The sequence below is a fragment of the Opisthocomus hoazin genome, chromosome 8 (assembly GCF_030867145.1).
Source record: "Opisthocomus hoazin isolate bOpiHoa1 chromosome 8, bOpiHoa1.hap1, whole genome shotgun sequence".
In the NCBI taxonomy this organism is placed as follows: Eukaryota; Metazoa; Chordata; class Aves; order Opisthocomiformes; family Opisthocomidae; genus Opisthocomus; species Opisthocomus hoazin.
Genome location: NC_134421.1, coordinates 41,339,617 through 41,361,136, shown reverse-complemented (window position 1 = coordinate 41,361,136; position 21,520 = coordinate 41,339,617). Strand labels below are relative to the sequence as shown.

Here is a 21,520-nt window from a genome sequence, read left to right as displayed (position 1 = left end):
TAAAGCATTAATAACTTTGTAAATAAGGAAGATGTTAAGATTATTTTTACTCCTAAGTGCAAAGTATTCCACAGCTCCTGCATGTAATATAGATTATGAATACCCTATAAGACAGCATGAAAAGGTATATCTTGTAAAGAAAGTAAAAAATGAAGACATGCTTGAAATCAGTATATCAAATTAGAAAATGAGAGTAAATGTTAATTTATAACATTTTTGCTTATTCTCATACTAGCCATATGAAGACAGAATGATGCACAAGTGTCATAACATGCTGTAGTGACCTGTCTTTGAGAGACATTATGAAAGACTAACAGTAAAATACTGTTCCCGTTGGGAATTTCATATTTTCTTCTACTTTTCTGTGTTCAGATTAGATAGTGAATTGATTATGCAAAACATGAGAATGAGTATGTTGAAAAGATAGGTAGCAGTCTGTACAAATAATTTAGTCAGATAAGTTGCAGCAATGATCCATTTCAGGTTGCATACAGAATAGCATCTCAAATCAGGTATAAAGCAACTCGCTGTGTACTTGTGGCAGCTGTCCATGAGCAGAAGAAAATAGATATGTTTGAATTAGGGTGACTGATTGTTAAATTTTAACTGTGAATTAAAGTTTAATTATTAGTAGCTACATCTACCAGTAAATACAGTGGCCTTTTTTGCCCTTTTCCAAATTTTCTGCCATGTGATACAGAAGTCCTGATACTGATCATCAGCTCTTTTCTTCTTAGTGTGTGTTCCCTGCCTGTGGGATACACATCATCCTTACAATTCCCAGTGCTGAAAGTAGCAACAAAAGTCAGAGGAAACGTACTGTGCTGCAACTTGCTCCTTTAACCTGCTGTCCTGGAAAACAATGCACCAGCGACCCGTTCTCAGCAGCCAATTCTCACCTCGTCGGTGCCGATCCAGCAAATTCCTAACTCTGAAGCTATCCGAGTGTAGAACTGGTAAAAAAAAGAGAAGATCATGAATGAACCTAGAAAGAGTCAAAAATTGGTGGTGATGATGAGTCTCACTCTGTTAAAGAACGTACTACAGCAGGAGTAAGATGCCTTACTTCAGCCACCATGTGCCAGCTGCTGGGGTTACCATTCTCTAGGCTCTGTTATAAAATAGAAAATTGCTGAACTCATGAGTTTTCTTCAGCTTTACACAGACCCATTTATCATATCTCACGTCATATTTAGTCTGAGCACTAAATTCTGCTTCATAAACGGATTTAGGAAGGCTCTCCAGACTTTAAAGTCTCATGAAGGCAGATACCCAAAGAGACAGTACTTTTATCCCCAGGAACTTTGTAGACTAAACCTACACTTTATGATTTATTTATAGATTCAAATGCAGAATCTGTGCTGGCAGTAAATGAGATGTAGTGGTACTGCATCAAAAAAATGTTTGGAAAGTTTGGAAAAGGAACTGAGGAGTTATCTGGTATTGTGGAAATTATGTTCCTCTACATTTTGATAGAATCACTGTTTCAGTACATTTCTGCATAAGGTTCATTGACAAAAATGTGTATTTCTATGACATCCACTAGAGGATGTTCAGAAGGAACAGTACACTGTTATCTTTGGATATGCAAGGGTGTAAGCGTGATAATACCTCTCTGCTTCACCTTCTCCGTGTTCTTTGGGTGTCTGAGCCCTGCAGAACAAGTAGCAGAAAGTGCAATTGCACTTCTGGTGCTGCACTGGAGTGGAATAATAATTTCTTTAGAGCAAGGACTGTTGTCCAAGTGCTGCCTGACCAAGTGCTCCCTGACCTTCCAGAGAGGTTTCTAAATGCTGCTGCAAAACAAGTAAAACCAAATGTAGAATAATAGGTCCCTCATCAGTCATGGGAGTGGGCTGTGCCACCATTGTACCCTCCCTCCTGAATCTTAACACTTGAAGAAATGGGAGGTAAATTGCCATTAGTGTTCCTGTTGGTGCTAGTGGTGGTGCTACAGTTACCTCAGAAGGTTCGGCTCCAGGAGGAGGCTTGGGTTCTGGATTCAGTGACAGTGGGCTCAGCTGAGAGACTCCAGGTCAAGTTGCACAGATACAGTCAGGTAAATCCAGACTCTCTTATTCATCACACTTTATTTTAACCGTCTAAGGGTTAAGTATGTGATACAGGTTTCAGCTTTCTCTGTAGTTGATAAAGAGAAAATAGGTTATCCAAATTACCTGCTGGAAATGCTTGTCTGACCCCTCTAAAGAAAGTCCACATGACTAGATTGGACAAAATCCCTAACTTTTAAAATTACATGAGATAAATGCCACACTTACTGTCAAGATTCTCACTTCAAATTTACAGTACACAAGATAGTAGATTTAGTAGAACTAATTAATAGTGCTGGCAACATTAAAAATGCGTGCCATGAAATGCCTAAGTGGTCTGTAACATCATTTGAGTCCTAAGATGGAAAGACTCAGCTGCATACGATATGGCTATTTGCTGCTGCAGGCCATTGTTATTCTGTATTCATATTTAAGAACTGCACAGAAACTGCCGCTGGGTTTGTGGTTCAGTCATTCCAGGGTCTGAGCAAATATGTGATTCTTGCCTTTTCAGTCTGAAATTACTTCTTATTTTGATCTAGCAATGTGTAGATTTTTGCGTAGTGTTGTGCTTTAAAATATCAGAAAAAGCAGACCATTTTTCAAAAGCTCTGCCTTTCTTTCTAGTTGCTCTTTGCTTCTTTGAAAGGCTTCCCTTCTCATTACATGAATTAGTTTTTAAAAATCAAGCTGCCTGACCATGCTTGTCACAGCTTCTGGACCTGCTCCTGTCCTTAAGGGAAACAATGGTTCATGTTTTTCCCAAACTTGAACTGGGAAGGGAACTTACTTTTTTTCTGTAACCAGTTTTCTGCTAGTGCTGTAATCCAATGCTTGTCTATGGATATGGAAATTAGGAACAATAAAAAAGATATCTGCATAAGGATTGTTTTTATATATATGATACTTTAATACTGACATAATTTACGTTCTTTAGTTACGCTATAGAATCTTGCTTCTCTCTTAGTTTTTTTAAAGGCTGTCTAATGTAATCTAAAGTGTTTTAAAACCAAAGGCAAGAATTTTACGGGGATCAGTACAGAAGCCTAACTTGATTACAGATGTTCACCTGTTGCATGGACAGTTTATGTCTCGATCTGTGAAGTTTGCTTACAGGTGTCCCTGTCAGTTCAGTCTCAGTAGAGACCTGTGAGAGTTCGACAGCTGTGTCGTCTAAAAATTTTGTCTATACTGAGCGTGCACCATCTTCTCACAGTGCCATCCTGTACCTAGAATGCATGTTTTCCAGTTTCACAGAAAAAATTCCAGTTACATCCTGGATTTGCTGAGCAGATTTTTCCCATAGTGTTCCGCCTTTGCTCCTAGCCTTGCTTTTACAGACCCCAAAGAGCAGTCTTGTACGCATGGAGGGGATAAAGGAGAAGGGGATGCAACCGGGGCCGGCAGAGCCTGCAACCTTTACAACAGCCTCTGCAAATGGAGGATGAAGGTTTGAAAAAATAGTTTGTTGTCAAACCTGTTAGACGTTTGTTCACCTTTAAGTGCTTGACTCCACAAACTTAAATTATATTTGATGTGGGGCGTTTTTGAAGTTTTATTTTGGAGGAGAGAGAGTTAACATACACATATACCTAAGCATGAAAGGAAGGACAGAAATGTGTTCTGGAAACAATGTAATTCTCAGCTGCGATCGCCAGCATTGGGGTGTTTTTGTCTGGTGCAATAAAGATTCTTTCTAAATATATAAAACAATTGGAACTGGTTAGGTTATAAGAAACACTTAATGTTTTGATAGTTTTTTTGCATCGGGACCTTTTTGATGAGAATTTTTTGGCCTCTGTGAAAGAAGTTTCTCAGTAAGGTCTCACTGCATTCCTAAAGGGCATATCTTCAGTTCATAAATATCTTCGTCAAATAATTGATGATGTCAGCAGAGGCGGCAGAGAAGGTAATTTTACAGGAATATAGTTTAAATTACTTTTGTTCTCAGAGGGCAGGAATGAAGTAGGAGCCAGTGAAAGAAGACCAGCACTTCTGATATCCGTACAGCTCTGGTTTTGTTGATACATATAAAATTTGATTTTGAAGGGCTTACTGTTTAGCCTTCACATTTTGAATGTGGAAAGCATGATGTAAATTCATCTTCAGTTTGCGTACTAATTAAAAAGTGATTCATTTCAAACTGTCTTTTTCAGAGGAAGGAAACAAAGGTTACGGACCTGTTTTTGAGGAGCAACCCGTTGATACCATCTACCCAGAAGAATCTTCAGATGGACAAGTTTCAATGAACTGCAGGGCTAGAGCAATTCCTTTTCCTACTTACAGGTAACTTCTCCTGGTTTGATTTTCAGGTCTTATGTATTTTACTTAGTGAGTGTTTCGGGTTGTGGTATTAAATGATTGACCATCTTAACAGTTGATACAAAGTCTTCAAGGCAGGAAAAAATGCGGAGATTTATAATTTCTGAGTAAGAATCAACTTTGATTCAATCTGCCAAAATGTCTAGACAATGTTAAAAATAGTGCATTCCTGTTGTGTTAAAGTTTTCAGCTTTTGAGAGGAGTACTGATCCAGATGCGAAACAAAAAGTTACCTGTAAAAAATTATTAAGAGGCTATCTTTCTCGCTTAGTAAGGATGACTGAGGTTCAAGTCTTTTTTCTTGATTCAGAACAGCTTTTTTATCCTGTTTTACTCTGAAAGAAGAAGGATTGGCCTGTGTAACTTGGATATACTATATCCTGTGTTGCTTTTAGATCCACCATATTGTAGAAGAGATGCTTATGAATGTATCAGCCGTGCTACTGAAGACATGAAGTACTTCCTTCTGGGAAAACATTTCAACTAGTTTTAGCAGAGATTCACACTTGACCTCTTTCACAGTAATTGTGTTGTTATTAGCTGAGCAGTTTTGTTTTGGTGTGGGAACTTGGGGCATCTATATGAGTTTGTTGGCTATTATCTACTATCAAGTACAGAAAAATGTGCTGAAGGTTGTCATTAATACCATGACTAATTTACAACCTAGTCATGGGCAGAAAACTACTGTCATCATACTAAGGGCAGATGCAATTTCTTGCCAGCAAAAGGGATCCATTTCGTTAGATTATCCTATGATCCTATGATCTGCCCCCGATACGCACTTACATGTCATCTTCAAATCTGGCTTCTAAGACAGTAAAAGCAGTTGAGTCTGCTGGCCATTCTTTTAAATCTATTACAATATTGTGGTCAACTATAGTATTCTTCCATCAAAACAGCTTAGCTAGTCTCCATTGCCTTTTTTAAAAATATGCTTACAGGTTGTCTACATATACAGAACCACCTGTGACTGAAGGATTTGAGGGGAAACTAGAACACCTCTTTTGAATGTGATCCCTGGGTCTAGTATCTTTACAAGTTTTTCTACATGACATTTTGCTATTGCACTTGTTTGCTCTCCCTGTGCCTGGAAAGGACTGAAAGTGTGGAGAAATCAGATACAGTTAGATTTAGTACCCTTCTGATATCCTAACCCATCACTCCCAATCTGTCCAGAGACTTGCCCACCCTGTATGCAAGGCTACGTAAACATACTGTCTGTAGATTGATTACAGGCTCTACATAAATATTAGCGTTATTTATCCATCATGGGCTCCACAAAATATGAACTAGTAAAGTCACTCTGGAAGGACTGCCTTGCACTTCCAGAGCTCTGCTATCTAGGAACAGTTCTGTCAATTAGTGCTTATAGCTGATGTGATGATAATTGCAATACAGAATAAGGCCACTTTCCTTATTTCTTGACATCATTATTTTAATGTACCTTAATATATTGTCTTCATTTCTTAGCCCTCCAACAGTTCATGAGCCAAAATTCTCCCGTCTCAGACGTAGACAAGTCCTGCTGCTTTTTCATTGCAGCGTAAGCTGTCCTCATGACAGTTATTCCTAGGTATTTCTGGATGGAGGATTAATGATTTTTAACACAGACAAGTAGTATGTCTCACAGGGCTGAAGTGATACCACTAAAATCCTATAAAACCTAAATGCTATTTACTGTATCTTGAAAAATCTGCCATTTCATTATTTATTTTAATTCATTTTTTTATTAATACCACTTTTATTATTGTTTCTTTGTATGACAATTGCAATTTCAGCTTCCAAATTAGTATTCTGTGTATGTCAGTACATCTTCAAGAAGGAAGAAACACACAGGGTATGCACTCTCATTTTCAAGCACTCATGCCTATCTTTACCTTATGACAAAACATTATTTACACTGAAATAATGTTATTATATTTAAATATATTTAAGTTGCATCTTTCCTGTTTGTGCTCAGGAAACTTGCAGTTCTTTTCAAAGAAGGTTATGGGTTCCCCCTTGTGGACACAGTAATAGATATAAACGCAGATATAAAGCATGAATGCTGGTTCTCACTCCATGTATTTTAACTTTTTTTTTAAATCTGTGGAAATCAGTAAGGGCCAGACCTGGGACAGTGAGTTCCCCTTCTAGTCCCTGAAGTGAAAGTTACAGGGACTTAGTGAACTGGTTTACAGTAATTAAAGTAAGAGCGTCAAGCAATTTTTTGAATGTAATAAGTAGGTCTTAAATTAGGTATGCCACTGTTTCTGCACAGATTTCACTGGCACATTAGACTTTATGAAACATTTTTATCCCCTACAGCGAGTTTGCAAAGAGCTCTTAGAAATCATTAGTCCATACTTTAAAGGTCCAGAGGGAGTATTTTCTTAGCCAGTTTGGCCTTAGATAACTATTTGAGGATATGTTTATAATCCCAGTGCCTGATCACTAGCTAGCTCACACATGGCCAGCTCGAGCATCCTTTACTGCATGGCCAGCAATCAGGTTTTAGCCTATATGTGACATCTCTGAGAAGGTGGAAGCGGGCTGATATTGTTGTGCTTAGAAGACCTATGGAGTTCAAATCTGTGGCTCTTGCTGAAAAAAACTTAAAACATATGTAGGCGTATATTAAGAACTTCCTATGTAGTTTATTACAACTTATGAGTTATTTTTCAAATCATATTTCTTACCAGGTTTGGTTTTTTGGGCCAAATCTTATGTCTTGCTTTTGTTTTTCAATAGGTGGAAACTCAACAACTGGGATATTGATTTAACAAAGGATCGCTACAGTATGGTGGGAGGCAGACTTGTTATCAATAATCCAGAGAAATCAAGGGATGCTGGAAAATATGTCTGTGTAGTGTCGAATATCTTTGGAACTGTCAGAAGCAGTGAAGCCACTCTGAGTTTTGGATGTAAGCCGATGTTTACGTCAAAATGTAGAAGCACGATGGTTAGCTTGAAATGCCCAATGTTTTACACTGCAGTGTCTTCTGCTAACATGTGCTGTAGCTGTACTACTCTGTAAAAATAATATCTTAGCTGTATTACTCTGTGAAAAGAATATCTGAAGTGCCTTCGTCTGCAGAGGTCAACACAAAATATGTTTTGTAAGCATTTTATATTCTTCAGCTTTCTGCTGACAGGACATCCTTTTCAGTGAGTTGTTGTTAAATTATTAATTGAAGAGACTTCTGGAGCCAGATCTTGAGATAATAATGTCCAGACTCTGTTTAAATCGTAGTGGGACCTGAGGGGAAACAGTCGCAGAAGAAAGAGGCAAGTGGGGGCATACGGTGATGAGGCGCTGCTGCCGCGCGAACAAAACGGGGATGCCTGCAGGAGGAAGGCATGGCACTCGCTAGTAAAGCGTGCTCCCTGACTCCCAGGCAATGATGAAGACACTGCTGGGGGACATTCCTGCCAGCTTCTGACAATCATGTACTGGTCTTGTGAATGCATGCATATGCACAGACCTGCACTGTCAACAAATGCACTTTGTAAAAAACTGATGTACTGCATGAAGAGTAATCTAAAATTTTACTGACTGGAGATAGTGTTTGGGATTTTTGTTTTATTTTTCCTTAAGATGCTTTTTTTCTCTGAATATATTTTTTCATCAGAGGGCAAAAAAAGGAATCCACAAAAAAAGAAGTCCACTCTTACTGGTGACCTTTCACTGTGTGCCCTTAATCCTGACATGAAGTGCTTAGTGCCCTCTTGTATTTCAGCAGCCTCCATCAGCAGAATTCACTCCTTACTGTATAAGATCAGAGATGAATTGAAAAGTTCTGCTTTTTGCCAGTAATTTTAAGACTGTGGGACCACATATATCAAGGAAACTTGGATCACATCATAGTTGATCTAGTCTTAGTCTGTACTTTACCCAGTGTATTTTCTAGACTGACTAGAAGGGCAGGCTGTTACTTCCTTCTAATGGAGATGGCATCAAAATGCAGTTTACAGAATATTTATTTATACCTAAAGCAGGCATCAGTGGTGTCAGTTCTGAACAACCAGTAGGAAAAAAGCTATGACAATAGTTGTAGCTACTTAAAATGAAACCAACACACATAATAGATGAAAAAAGTAGAATCTAATCAGTCTGAGGCATGTTTTCTGCCAGGCGGCTCACAGACTGCATGAGCTGAACATTGATAGGTAGTGTACTGGACAATTAGACTGAACAGAACCCTAATATGTAATACTGAACTATTTAAGTGAAAACAGGATAAAGAGGCGAAGAATAGAAGTGAAAAGATAGCTAAAAACTGATAAATACTAGTTATAAGTGGTACTGCCATTCTTCTTTAAACTGTTGTGCTTGCTTCCTTCTGCTTTTCATGATCACCTATAAAAAACATTTCCTTCCACAATCACTGTTTCTAAAATTAAATATAGAGTTGCTAAAATTTCTGATCTTTTGCTTGTGCATAAACTGATTAAAAAATAGCAGAAAATGTTTAGAAGAGTTCAAAAAAACTTGACCAGCTATACATGAGTGAGCCCTTTTATTTTTGTCCTACTGTCAAATTTGCTGAAAATGTGGAACAAAAGCCACATTCTCTCATAAACTTCATGTCATTTAGTATATCTGAGAACACACCTGGATCTTTTTAGATCTTTTTAGATCCAGTGCTTTAAAACCCATTAAAATCTTTTTTAGCTGTTACACATATGCTCCTGAGGGAAGGAATTTTATCCTGCAGGAATATTTAGTGGCTTTTTGGTGTGTGCTGAGCAAAATCGAAGCTGATACATGTTCTGTTTGCTGAGAAACAGTTTCAGAACAGTAAAACACACAGCAATTTTGTAGCAGAGAGGCTGCAAGAACAGCAAGGACAAGAAATTTCCATACTCACTAGGTATTAACTGTATGCTTATAGGAGTGCAGTGATTATGCTGATTCTTTCATTCTATCTAAAAATGAATGTCTTCCAATTAAGAGTTCATGGAATCACACTTACTATAATTATTGAGTAATAACCAAGTAGCGCTTATGCAAAAAAGACATGAAGACTCAATCAGAGTACAGAGCATTTCTTAAGTGGGAAGAAGGTATAAAATTTTACATCTCAGTAATTGTATGACTTCCCTGCACCTGGCATAGACCATGCTATTTCAGTACTAACATAGTGTTTTACATATACAAATTGCCCATCCTATCCCATGTCTTAAAATTTGTGCTTATTGTCCTAGAGTTTCAAAGATTATTCAAGAACACTGTAAAACAAAATGTCTAGACCTAAAATGTATAAACTGGAAATAGCTAAAATAACTTAGAAGTAATGTTAGGTTTTCTTTTCACCAAACCTTACACTGCCCGTATGCAAAGCAGTATCAAATTGACAACAGATTTGTTCCAATGACTGTAATTTTTTTTTTTTGTATTTTTGTAACAGATTTTAAACACTAATGTGTTCCAATGAAGGCAGAAATGAATAATAGTATCAAGTTTAAACAAAGATCAAAAAGTCTGCAGGGAGGGAAATAGATGTTTTCAGGAGATATCAGTCAATATTTTGAACACAGAAAGTAGTTGGGCAGTTAGGTTCGTGCTGACAAATGGGATGGGAATATGTTCGAACTACTGCAGCTGTTCTATGAATAGAGGTACTCTAATCTGTGTGAAGAGCTTCCCTGGCTTCAGTTACAAAACCTGTCTGGTCAAATAGCTAATTCTTACTAAGTCAGTCAGGTATAATTATTTTCTTTTTTATCAAAGAACAATACTCAAAATGAATTGGCAGCTAGTTGTGGAGAACTGAATACATTCATTGTATTAAGGCACAGGGTAGTATTACATAAAATATTAATCAGAAGTCCTTAGAATAGCCCGTTACAGCACCTACCATTCAGGCATTGATCCAGTCAAGATCCAGGCTTTTCCAGACTGGAAAGGTCTGTATTATCTTCTGGTCTGTTTGAGCAGAATAAATATTAGTATTTCAGAAGCTGGGAGGGGTGTCTTTCCCTGGATAGTGATGTAACTCTGATGTAACAGAGTTTTTTTTCGTGCATTTGACAGAGCATAATGACATTTTCTTCCTAGATTCTTGTAGGCATTCAGGTCTGACAGCTGTGGTTGGCCTTGGAGGAATCCTTTACCTATACCATATTTAGTAAATGTAGCAGTCGTTACAAAGTTAAGGAATTAATTATTTTTAGATAATGCAAAGTGTCTGCTGGATCTGTGTAACTACACGTTGCAATTTACAGCAGTGAATAGTCTCTGTTTAATAACAGTCTACTTAATATCTTTTTGTATGTAGCTGTGTCCTGATTCTTTCTTTATTGTTTCTGGCTGGCTGCTCTTGAACTTAAGTTTTGGTTAGATCTCGGAGCCAGCCTTGGGAATTTAGTAGAACTGGTTAGCTGCCTGCCATTGAAGAGAGCTGAAGAATTCTGAATGAAGTTAGCTTAGGTGGTTTCTGCAGTAGAATATTGCATTCAGAGGCTGCGCACTTGGCTGTTGCTGATGTACTGTTTACACTAGAGTAGCATTTAAAGTAGGGCCCCAGTCAGGATCTCTACAGTCTCACTATGCTTGGTGACGTGGAAAGGTTCACAAGAGGCATGCGCTGCCTCAAGTTTAATTTCAGGCTGAATACACAAAGTGAGAGTGAAAAGAAGCAGCAAAGTGCAATTATTGACCTAGTTGAAGGTTACTCATGCAACTACTGTCTTATGACTGCAGACAGCATTACTGTTCTCCCATAGTCTGTGGGATGATAGTAGCTCCACAAAGGACTTGTTTCGTTATCCTTTTACAACAGTCCCTTTACCCTGCTGTGTGGAAGTTGGTTTAAGGAGGGTCAGCTAAGGTTTCCCCTGGGATCTGAGCTGCTTCTGTCCCAAACCTCTGGCACAGAAGTTGTGTCTGAGCTAACTGCTTACCAGTCTTTGGCTGCTGGAGTTCTCAGGGAGGGTAGCCACGTCGTTTTAGAGAAGGCACCTGAAGTTATGGTAAAGAGTTAAACTCATACTTTGGAGAAGCCAACTGAAAGATGATCTAAAATCCTATTCCTTTCTCTTGCTGGGATTCCTTCTACAAATGTAGCTCACCTGACTACTCTTAGGGATACAATCTGCACCACTTCTTCTGGCGTTGCAATGAGTAAAATACTGCAAAATACTGTAAAATACTGTAAAAAATTGTTGCACTTGATGACAAAGTTAAAATGAGCAAAAGCGGCATTATGGGTCCACAGGTATCTGTCTGCCATATATTGTTGTTTTTCTATATTAACCTCTACATGAATGGAGGTAATTATTGTAGTGAAAACCTCACAGTTTTCCTCCCTGTCTTTGTCTGAACTAGATCTGGATCCCTTTCCACCTGAGGAACGCTATGAGGTTAAAGTGCGAGAAGGTGTTGGGGCTGTGCTTATTTGTGAGCCTCCTTATCACTACCCAGGTAATTCAGCTCATTTGCAGCTTGAAGCTTGGTGCTTCATTCGCAACCGCTTAAGAGTAGAAGACAAAAGAGTATGTATTTTTAGAAGTCTCCTTTAAGTTTACTTAAACAGTAACTTTCATGCAGCTTGAGAATCACTGTTGAGGTTAGTTTTCCGTTTTGAATATATGCTTGTAGTTGAAAATGTGTAAAGGATATTGCTGAATTTGCAAACAGTTTAATAATAATAATAGTATAAACTTATCTGGATAATGGAGGGGAGGTTAAAAATTAAAAAGACCTGAATACACGTCACCATGTCACTGTGTCATCCAGACTTTCTGCTTCATTCCACCTAATGAAGTCACCCCAAGAGAAATGATCATGGGCTTCTGTTCATAGGCAGCTGTAGAGGGTCAGCAATGAGGTGATTCACACTCTGGAAGTGCCTTTTTCTCAGCGTTAGCTACTGAAGGGCTCGACAGGGATTATGTCCCTAACCCTAAGCATCTTCAGTTCCATTGCGCGGTGTGAATTTGGCTGTTAGCATCTCTTTTACAATATATTGCTTGTAAAATGTGATTAATGTTTTAGTTTTCACACTCTGTGTCTAAGTATTGTGAGGAACTGAAGAGCTGAGAGAGATTTCTAGTTAAAATTTCTAATTGCAAGACTGGTGAGGGCTTCCCAGTTTCTCAGTTGTGTAAGGTGAAGACCCAGCTGCCCGCCTCACCCCAGCCCGCTCCAGTTCCTGTGGGAGGGCTGTGCCCAAGGGGAGCTGTGCGCACTGCGGCTGGGTCCCCCGTGGTCTGAGCTCGCGGCAGCAGTACTCCAGTGTTCAGTGTGGACGGGTGTTAGCTGGCTGCTGAGATGTATATTCTTGAACAAACAACCTGTAAGCTAGAAATCAGAGGGAAGTAATTTATATGCAGACAGTATTCCATGGCTAAAGTAGCTGATAGTGTTATTATTGTTTTTTTGATATTGACTAGAAAATATTTTCCCCTAGATGATCTCAGTTATCGCTGGCTTCTAAATGAGTTCCCGGTATTCATTCCTTTGGACAAACGACGATTTGTGTCACAGACGAACGGCAATCTCTACATTGCAAATGTGGAAGCATCAGATAAGGGCAATTATTCGTGTTTTGTGTCCAGCCCTTCAATAACAAAGAGTGTATTCAGTAAATTTATTCCACTTATTCCACAGTCCGATCGTAAGTATTTATTGGAAATACTATGTGCATCCAATGTTCTGTTTGTATTTTAATTTTGCTCATTCATAACCGCTTCCAGCCCTGTGAGGAGAATTATATGGCAAGTTATAATGGCTACTGCAGAATTTTATTTAGTTTTCCAGGTACAGAGGTCCAAATTGTTCCCAACCACAGTAAAAGCTCTGTGAGGGAAATCTCCCCGGATTCATTCGCAAATTTCCTGTCTTATAACTGAGAATGGAGTTCTCATCCCCAGAGTCTCCATGTCGTTTATGTGATAAGCCCCTGTGCTCATCCCAAAATCTTAATATCTTTTCTGGTCTTGTCATTGGTTCAAAGGGGTGTGACTGGAAAGCAGAAACTTTATGTAGAAGTTGATGAACAGCTTCAGGAATTACTTGTTTTTCCCCCAGGAAATCCCCAAAGAAAATGGAAAATCCTTTTCCCCTGCTGAAATTTCCTGTCCAGCAGTGACCAAGGGCTTTGTGTCTCATGGTCAATCCCCTAAGACACCTATGTGGTTTTGTATCACTAGGTTGTTCTCTGCCATTTCTTCAGGAGAACTGCATGTTTTCCAAATGGTAACCAAGTTCCCTTTTGCCACTTCAGACCGCCAGTCACTAGAGTCTCCTAATGTGAGCATCTGGATTTCAGTGCCCCTTTTGTCTGTTAAAGTTCCCATCTTACAGTGAAGAACTGTGATTGCATTTGAATCTTTGTCCAAATTTTCCATGGCCAATACTCACACAGAGATCTTCATCTAGAACTGCAAGAGGAGTCCTACAGGGATCACCAGTAGGTAGATTTGATTACATTTGCATCCCTGTGCCCTTGTTAACGTGTAGATTTTCTGACTCTAGCTCCTTCATACCCTTACTAAGATAATACTGAGCTTAAATTCACAATAATTCAAAATACTCCATTCAGTAAAAGAATGTGTGGAAAACAGAGATTCAGGCTTTTGTCTACCCACTCACACAGTGCACACAAGTACTCACACTTCAAATGCAAGTAAATGAGTTTATGTTAAAGCATTGTGCGGTAAAAATTGTTAGGTATTACCATCCAGAGAAAGATAACTAGCTGCGGAGTAAAACTGTTCTGCCTTACTATTAAAAGTACAGTGCTAAATCAGACTTCATAGATGGCCAGGCTATTTACTCACTGTAAAGAAGAATTCTGTCTGGAATTTTAATAACCATTTTCCTGAGCTGCGGAAGTTTTAATAGCTGTATTCCTTTGTGCTGTGCCTTTTCTGAGAATCTCTTTGTTCGTGTTAGGTGCAAAAGTATATCCTGCTGATATCAAGGTGAAGTTCAAGGACACATATGCTCTCCTGGGGCAAAATGTGACACTGGAGTGTTTTGCTCTTGGGAAGTAAGTGTGTTTTGAAGTTATTGTAGAGCACTGTTTGTTTTCACACTTCTGGGAATGAAAATACAAGTTTCATTATCAAACACTTTTTTGTAGTCTGGAATTTAATAGCCAGTTCTTGAACATGCTGATTTGTACTTTACTGTGCCTTTTCAAGTCCGGTTCCTAAACTCAGATGGAATAAATACCTTGAACCCATGCCAGCCACTGCTGAGATAAGCATGTCTGGTGCAGTTCTTAAGATCTTCAATATTCAGTATGAAGATGAAGGACTCTATGAGTGTGAAGCTGAAAACTATAAAGGAAAAGATAAACATCAAGCAAGAGTTTATGTACAAGGTAGGTGGAACAATTCTATTCTTCATGATCTGTGTTGCTTTTACTTATGTTGGACGTATCCGTGTTTTCACACTTGATGTCAGTGCTGACTCAGAGCGTCGTCCTGACACACTGCTGTTCAAGTTAATAGAGCAAGATCAAAACTCATACATTGAATGCCAGGCATAACATCTCTGTATTAATTGAACCACTGCTCAATTTGTCTGGTTGTGATAGCTGTATATATACACCTTGACTGTAATGTGTGTTAGTATTAATATAATTATGCACAATGGAAATTAAATAGAGTACTTGAAGTGAAAGAACTTCAGGAAGAAAAAGAGACCCTTAGGTTTGTTATGCTTTCTTGTTTCCTCATTTTATTTGTCTTCTCGAACTGTCTTAGCTCTCTCTCTTATTAGCTACACTCAGCACTCAGTTCTTTACTCCTCCAGCCTCTGTCTCTTCCCTTCATGCATTTGGTTAGATGAAGGAGCCAAAAAATTGTATCATCTTACTGCTCATACTGGAATCATCCCAAGTAACTTGACTCCATGACTGAGAGTTATGCCACAAAACTGTGGCATGAAAACGTCATACATAAAGTCTGAATTACCTTCAGAAGGTTTCTGTCTCTTGTCATTGACTGTACAGAACATCTCCTGAGTTAAAATCCTCAGTTATATATGACTTTGTGGTCATACATATCTTGAACTTGAACTTCAGTGGGATAAATTCAAAATTGGTGTGGGAAGGTTGTTACTGCTTGTAAAAGGTAAAGCTAATAAATAGGTTTGTTTGCTTAGCAAAAGCAAAAATGCTGGGGTATTTTCAATATTAGTTTCTTAAATATCTTATCTGGACCAAGAGAATATTTTATTGGAGACTTTCAGTACGAGCATGGTTTTGCACAATTTCATGTCATTTAACTATCATTTTTATGGCGTCACTGAGTAATTTCCAACTTGTATAATGTACAGGTCAGTGTAAGTGGTAACATCTTATGTCTCTGGACATTAATGAATCATTATTTTAATTCCATATTTTCTTCTCATAAAAATAGTTTGACGTTATTGTGAGTCTATGTGGTAAGACATAAACATCTTCACTTCGTTATTTCTTGTGCTGGTGCATTGCTGAGTTATCATCTTTATCATGGAAAAAGCAGTGGAATAAATAGAATATAATGCTAATTAAATATGTATCTGCTATATTTACAAGGCATCACTTTTTTATTCGTCAGCCTCTCCTGAGTGGGTAGAACATATCAATGACACAGAGAAGGATATAGGCAGTGACCTGTACTGGCCTTGTGTAGCTACGGGCAAGCCTATTCCGACAATTAGGTGGTTGAAGAATGGTGTCTCGGTAAGTGTACTGCCATAGATAACGCAGGATTGATTGGTTAGCTGATGGAAATGATTTTTTGACGCATGTATTATTAAAAGGTTAAAAGAAAGTGAATTATAATGGTATAAATATTTGCTGATTCCACTTGCATTAGGTATTAAAATCTGTTTTTTTAAGTTTTATCTCAGTCTTGTCTTCAGTTTTGAAATGCATTTCTTCAAGCTACTTAAAATTCCGCTCTGAATTAGGAACTTGTCTTTTGACCACAGGTATGGGAGGTGGATATCCATTTTTTCTCCAGGCCTTTTTAAACAAATGCTATTTTCTTCTTTCTGGATAAAAAATGTCTATCAGCTTCTCTCTAAAAATAATCCTTTTTACCACATTAAACACAAGTGTGTCTTAAAAATGTAAGACAAAATGGAGTCAGTGGAGACAAGAGAAGAAAGAGTAATTTTTAAATTACAGTGGAGTCCCTAGATCATATACTTTTCCACACTTTTTCTAGCCACAGAATATTACAAAATTCTGTTGCTTTAGGTGATCTGAAGTTCAAATGAGACTGATAATTTAATACATCGGATATTTTGTTTAAACAAAGGAGATTTTCTGTCCAGGCATTTCAACAATATATTAAATAGCTGTTGCTTATACTGTACGATAAGCCATTAAAAAACAAAATGAAAAGAAGAAGGCACAACGTAACGCTGCATCTGTTAAGCTGTGGTGACACTGATCTTGGCAAGCTAACAAAAAAAGACAATAAGGCCGCGTTGTTTTGGCTGTATATCTTAAGAAAAATGTGAGAGGTTGGAGAGAGAACAGGGATATCACCATCTGCCATATGGAGATGGCTTAAACCAGGAGAAACAATGATGTTTTTGAGCTTCAGTAGTTGTTGCAGACAAGTAATTTCAGAAGCAAATTGCTTGATGGTCCCCACTGAACTTGGCTTTCACTGACAAAATCTCCATACTGGATTGCAGCAAGCAACATGTAATTCTCCAGTAGTATGCCAGAAGATTATGCAGAGTGTTAATATTATGAGATGATTTCCAAATGGACAGTAGCAGTAATATTGAAATTGCCTTGAAAATATAGCTTGTTTCTAAATCAGATAATTTCTAATTAGCTGTTTCAATTAGCACAAAACAAAGATTCCTTGTAGAAAATCTGATTTAAATGTTTTTAAATAAAACAGTACAGGAAGTATATTTCCTTTAATCTATTATTTTTTCAGATAAATAGTATTCTTTCAATCTTCCACTGCTCCATGCACTCCAATTGACTTACATGCAAGGTTTAAAGCTTTTCAGCTTCATTTTCACAAGAAAACAGAGTTTATTAACATGGTGTTTCAAAAATGGATTGACATTTGTTTGTAATTCACAGAATACCCCACCGCACTTTGTGCATTGTTACACACGGTTTTTTAGAAATAGATTAAGTACTTTATTTTGATTTACTATATTTTCTTTTTATATTAAAGCAAAGTAATAGGAGATAGTTTATACTACCTTCCAGAGGAATCTTCTGAAAAACTCCTACCGCGTTGGGACTTGCTTTGACTTTTTACTGTTGTGAAACAACGTGCTTGCAATAGAACATACTGAACAGTGAGAATGGCGAAACAAAGCTTATGTGCATAGAATGCATTTGGTTTCTTGTTTCTTATCTCTGAATCAGTAGAGTTTGCCTTGGTATGGTAACAGTGGACTGAAGAGTAGATGTCTCTAGTGCCACTCAGATATGACTTTTCTGGAAAATTATCTGTTGATGTTGAATCTTTCTTTTAAAACAGAGGGGCGAACACATTGTCACAAAGACTGATATGTAACATGGGTAAAATAAAATCTCACTGGTGCCTGGATGTTGTGTGAGGGACTCTCTTCTGAACATGAAGAAGAAATGTGGATGGATGTGAATTCTTCAGCATACATAGTCTATATGAATATCTTGTTGTTTTATTGATTCTGTGTTTTAGTTCCGAAAAGGTGAACTACGAATGCAAAGTCTGAGCTTTGATGATGCCGGCATGTATCAGTGTATAGCAGAAAACACGCATGGAATTATTTATGCAAATGCTGAACTGAAGATTGTGGGTCAGTGCGATTATTTGCTCCATTTACTATTTCAGGTTTGAGTAAGATAGCGGTTGTATTTGCAAGCATTGTTTGGTAACAGATCCCTGTGAGGACAAAGCTAAGAACCCTCACTGTCTCAGTGAGGTGTGGTGGTGTGGTTTATCTGAGCTCTTGAGCTGAGTTTTGCCAGTGACTTGAGGAATCAAGTTACTAATTTATGGGGGGAACTTTTGCTGTATTATTTCTAATGTTTGCTTGCTGCTGTTACCCTCAGAGAAACTGGTAGTGCAGAAATTATGTGAAGCGCGTAGAGCTGCTGTCTACACTCTCAAGCTTGCAGGACTGATTGAGAACTGTTTTCTTTTTTCCTCACCTACACTCACTCCTCTGTGGAGTAAAATCTGCTTTTTTAGAAATTATATTTTTGGTCACCAGGCCTTTGAAGCTCTTCCTCTTCACTCTCCCCTTTGCTTTTGCGTTCTACAACCCATTCAGACCAGCTGCAAGGTTTGTGTGCAATATAGCTGTTCATTTGGTGGCTGGATGTAGTTATTAACCCATTGTGTTTTCCTAAGGAGCATCCTGTTGAAAGTTGGACTTTCAGATCCAGAGTGCTCAGGCTTAAAACAATTCCTGACGTTTTTACTGATGTCATTAGAGCAGGCATAGCGGCTGTATGACATGGCCTTCCTAGGAGATTTCCCTGCAGTAGTAACTCTGGGTTCTTTCCATCTCATGCTTACCTCCAGACTTTCCCAACAGTTAAACTATTCTTGACTTCCCCAACCCACTGCACAACAATATTTCATCTTTCACTGTGCTTCCACTACTATGTACTCAGTACCAGCCTGAGTTACCCAGAAACGAGCACTTTTTGCATGCGTATCTTCAAAATTCAGTGTTGGTAAGAAGTGGATGTTTATCCGAGTTTTTCTCTGTACTGCTGTAGTGAACTAATAGCCCTGTTTCCTCAAGCTGCGCACACACTTGCTGACATGGTTAATAATGATGGTACACCAAGATGCAAAATAATTAAAAGCATTTTTTTCTTTTATTTGCTTACAAATAAAGAGAAGAGTAGTAAGCAAAGGCCTGACCTCAGGTACTTTAGTCTCGTTCTTGCTATCGTCATGTCTTATTACTCTTGTCCATCTGAGAGTGCACCTAAGGCCAGTCAGCCAAACAGTAGACTACAAAGAGGAAGAGGGGCACAACCTCAAAGCTGCTGCAGGGGGGTTAAAACCACTGAAAAGCAAGCCCAGCTATTCTTTGAAAGTATGATTGAGTGAGCAACTTTTAACAGAAACTGGTCTCCAGGAGTATGAATTTTATTAGGACTGATCAAAAGGCCTTTGAAAGGGAGGAACTTCCTATTGATATCAGTGGACTTTGATCTTGTTAGATTAAACTCAGAAGGAAGTTCAGAAATCAACAAAAAGAAACCTCTAGTGTGATGCAGTATAGAGCTACATAATGATTTTTCCTGTTTCTTTTAGATCACCATCTACTTCTTAGCACATCTCTGTATCATTAATATTTTTCTCACTGGTCTGAATAATGGACATTTGTATACAATTCAATAGTTCTGTCATTTACTTCATGTTGCAAACAAGTTCTATTTTGCAGAAAAATCACTGACAGCAATACTCACGTTAATTTTTGGTTTCAGCTTCACCACCTACTTTTGAACTGAACCCTATGAAGAAGAAAATCCTAGCAGCTAAAGGGGGCCGTGTAATCATTGAATGCAAGCCTAAAGCTGCTCCTAAGCCAAAATTCTCCTGGAGCAAAGGAACAGAATTGCTTGTAAATGGGAGCCGGTTAGTATTGACTGTTAGTGGACACAGTGTATCTTAGAAATGCTGCCTTATGTTTCTGTTTATCCTGTAGGCTGGTTCTCACGTTTTCAGACTTCAGGGGCAGGAGAATGTGCAATTTCAGGAAAAAAATATACCAAAATGTTTCTAGCAGTGTGGATACAAATAGCTAGCAGGGCATCCAACTTTAACCAGTCTGTTTGGTGCTGTTCATGTTTCAGAATTGAATTGTATCACAAAACTGTAAGAAAATTGTTATTTCGGTGACTACAGGTGAGTGAAAGTACGTTCTCTTGCTCCAGCAATGTGAAGCATCTAATCATACCACCGTCTATTTTAATATACTTTACTGTAGGAGTGCTTATAAACATGGTAGTTAGATATGAGCTTCCAAGAGGTGTTGGTGGTTTGTTCTTTCATTTACTACAATTCTACAGAAAGTAATGCTTTCTGATATAAAATTTAATTTCTCTTGATGCATTTTTTGCACTTTCAATAGCATACGTATCTGGGATGATGGGAGCCTGGAAATTGTCAATATCACAAAGCTGGATGAAGGTCGCTACACCTGTTTTGCAGAAAATAACCGAGGAAAAGCTAATAGCACTGGTGTTCTAGAAATGACAGGTAAACCTCTCAATTGCATTAGTTTGTTTCAGGTAGAATTCCTTAATTCAAAATCACTAATTTTTGTTCCAGCTTTGCACTACTTTTGCAAGCTATTTTATATCTTTTCTTTCTATTTTAATTGCTCATTAGATAATTAATTGATGCCTTTAAAGCATATTCCTCAGTAGAAACTGGGTACGTTTGCACTAGTTCCAAGACTGTGTCTTAGTTTTCAGGGTTGATTTTTCCGTAAGAGAATATTCACTCTGACCCATTAAACTGACATATTTTAAGTCATGCATTCAATTTGGTAGCTTAGTGCTTGGGCTAAGGTGTGATTCTGGGGCCATGACTCAAATAGAGAAATGGACTCTTACTGATTTGCTTTAGGTTTTCTTTTATTTATTTTTGGTGGGGTAAGCAACTTCGAGAGAGCATTGCAGTTGAAGAAATGTGCATTAAGTTTGTGAGGTAGGGGCATATAGCCATATGATTGCACTACTAAATTCCCTTCCTTTATTACTTTATGGGTATTAGTATTTACTGATTGAGTACGGATATCCTTAATTGTGTATTTTAAATCTAATGTCAAATAAATAGCTGTATGTCATGCTTTAACTCCAGCTGGCAGCTCAGCCCCATACAGCCGCTTGCTCACTCTCCCCGGGGTGGGATGAGGGAGAGAATCGGAAGGGTGAACGTGAGAAAACTCATAGGTTGAGATAAAGGCAGTTTGATAGGTAAAGCAAAAGGCATGCATGCAAGCAAAGCAAAACAAGGAATTCATTCACTACCTCCCAGTGGGCAGGCAGGTGCTCAGCTATCTCCAGGACAGCAGGGCTCCATCACACGTAACGGTTACTTGGGAAGACAAATGCCATCACTCAGAACGTCCCTCCCTTCCTTCTTCCCCCAGCTTTATATGCTGAGCATGATGTCATATGGTATGGAATATCCCTTTGGTCAGCTGGGGTCAGCTGTCCCAGCTGTGTCCC

General features: G+C 38.3%; 1 protein-coding gene across 3 annotated transcripts in view; it reads left to right on the top strand.

The window, feature by feature from the left end:
* The window catches only part of CNTN1 (contactin 1), a 262,785-nt gene that overhangs the window by 173,699 nt on the left and 67,566 nt on the right, over positions 1–21,520 (top strand). For all 3 annotated transcript variants that reach the window (XM_075427774.1, XM_075427775.1, XM_075427776.1), the window contains exons 4-13: positions 4,208–4,337; positions 7,104–7,276; positions 11,683–11,778; positions 12,767–12,973; positions 14,254–14,350; positions 14,505–14,686; positions 15,909–16,033; positions 18,000–18,117; positions 19,769–19,919; positions 20,416–20,543. In XM_075427774.1, coding sequence (XP_075283889.1) covers positions 4,208–4,337; positions 7,104–7,276; positions 11,683–11,778; positions 12,767–12,973; positions 14,254–14,350; positions 14,505–14,686; positions 15,909–16,033; positions 18,000–18,117; positions 19,769–19,919; positions 20,416–20,543 — 1,407 coding nt within the window. The remainder of the gene's footprint in view (positions 1–4,207; positions 4,338–7,103; positions 7,277–11,682; positions 11,779–12,766; positions 12,974–14,253; positions 14,351–14,504; positions 14,687–15,908; positions 16,034–17,999; positions 18,118–19,768; positions 19,920–20,415; positions 20,544–21,520) is intronic.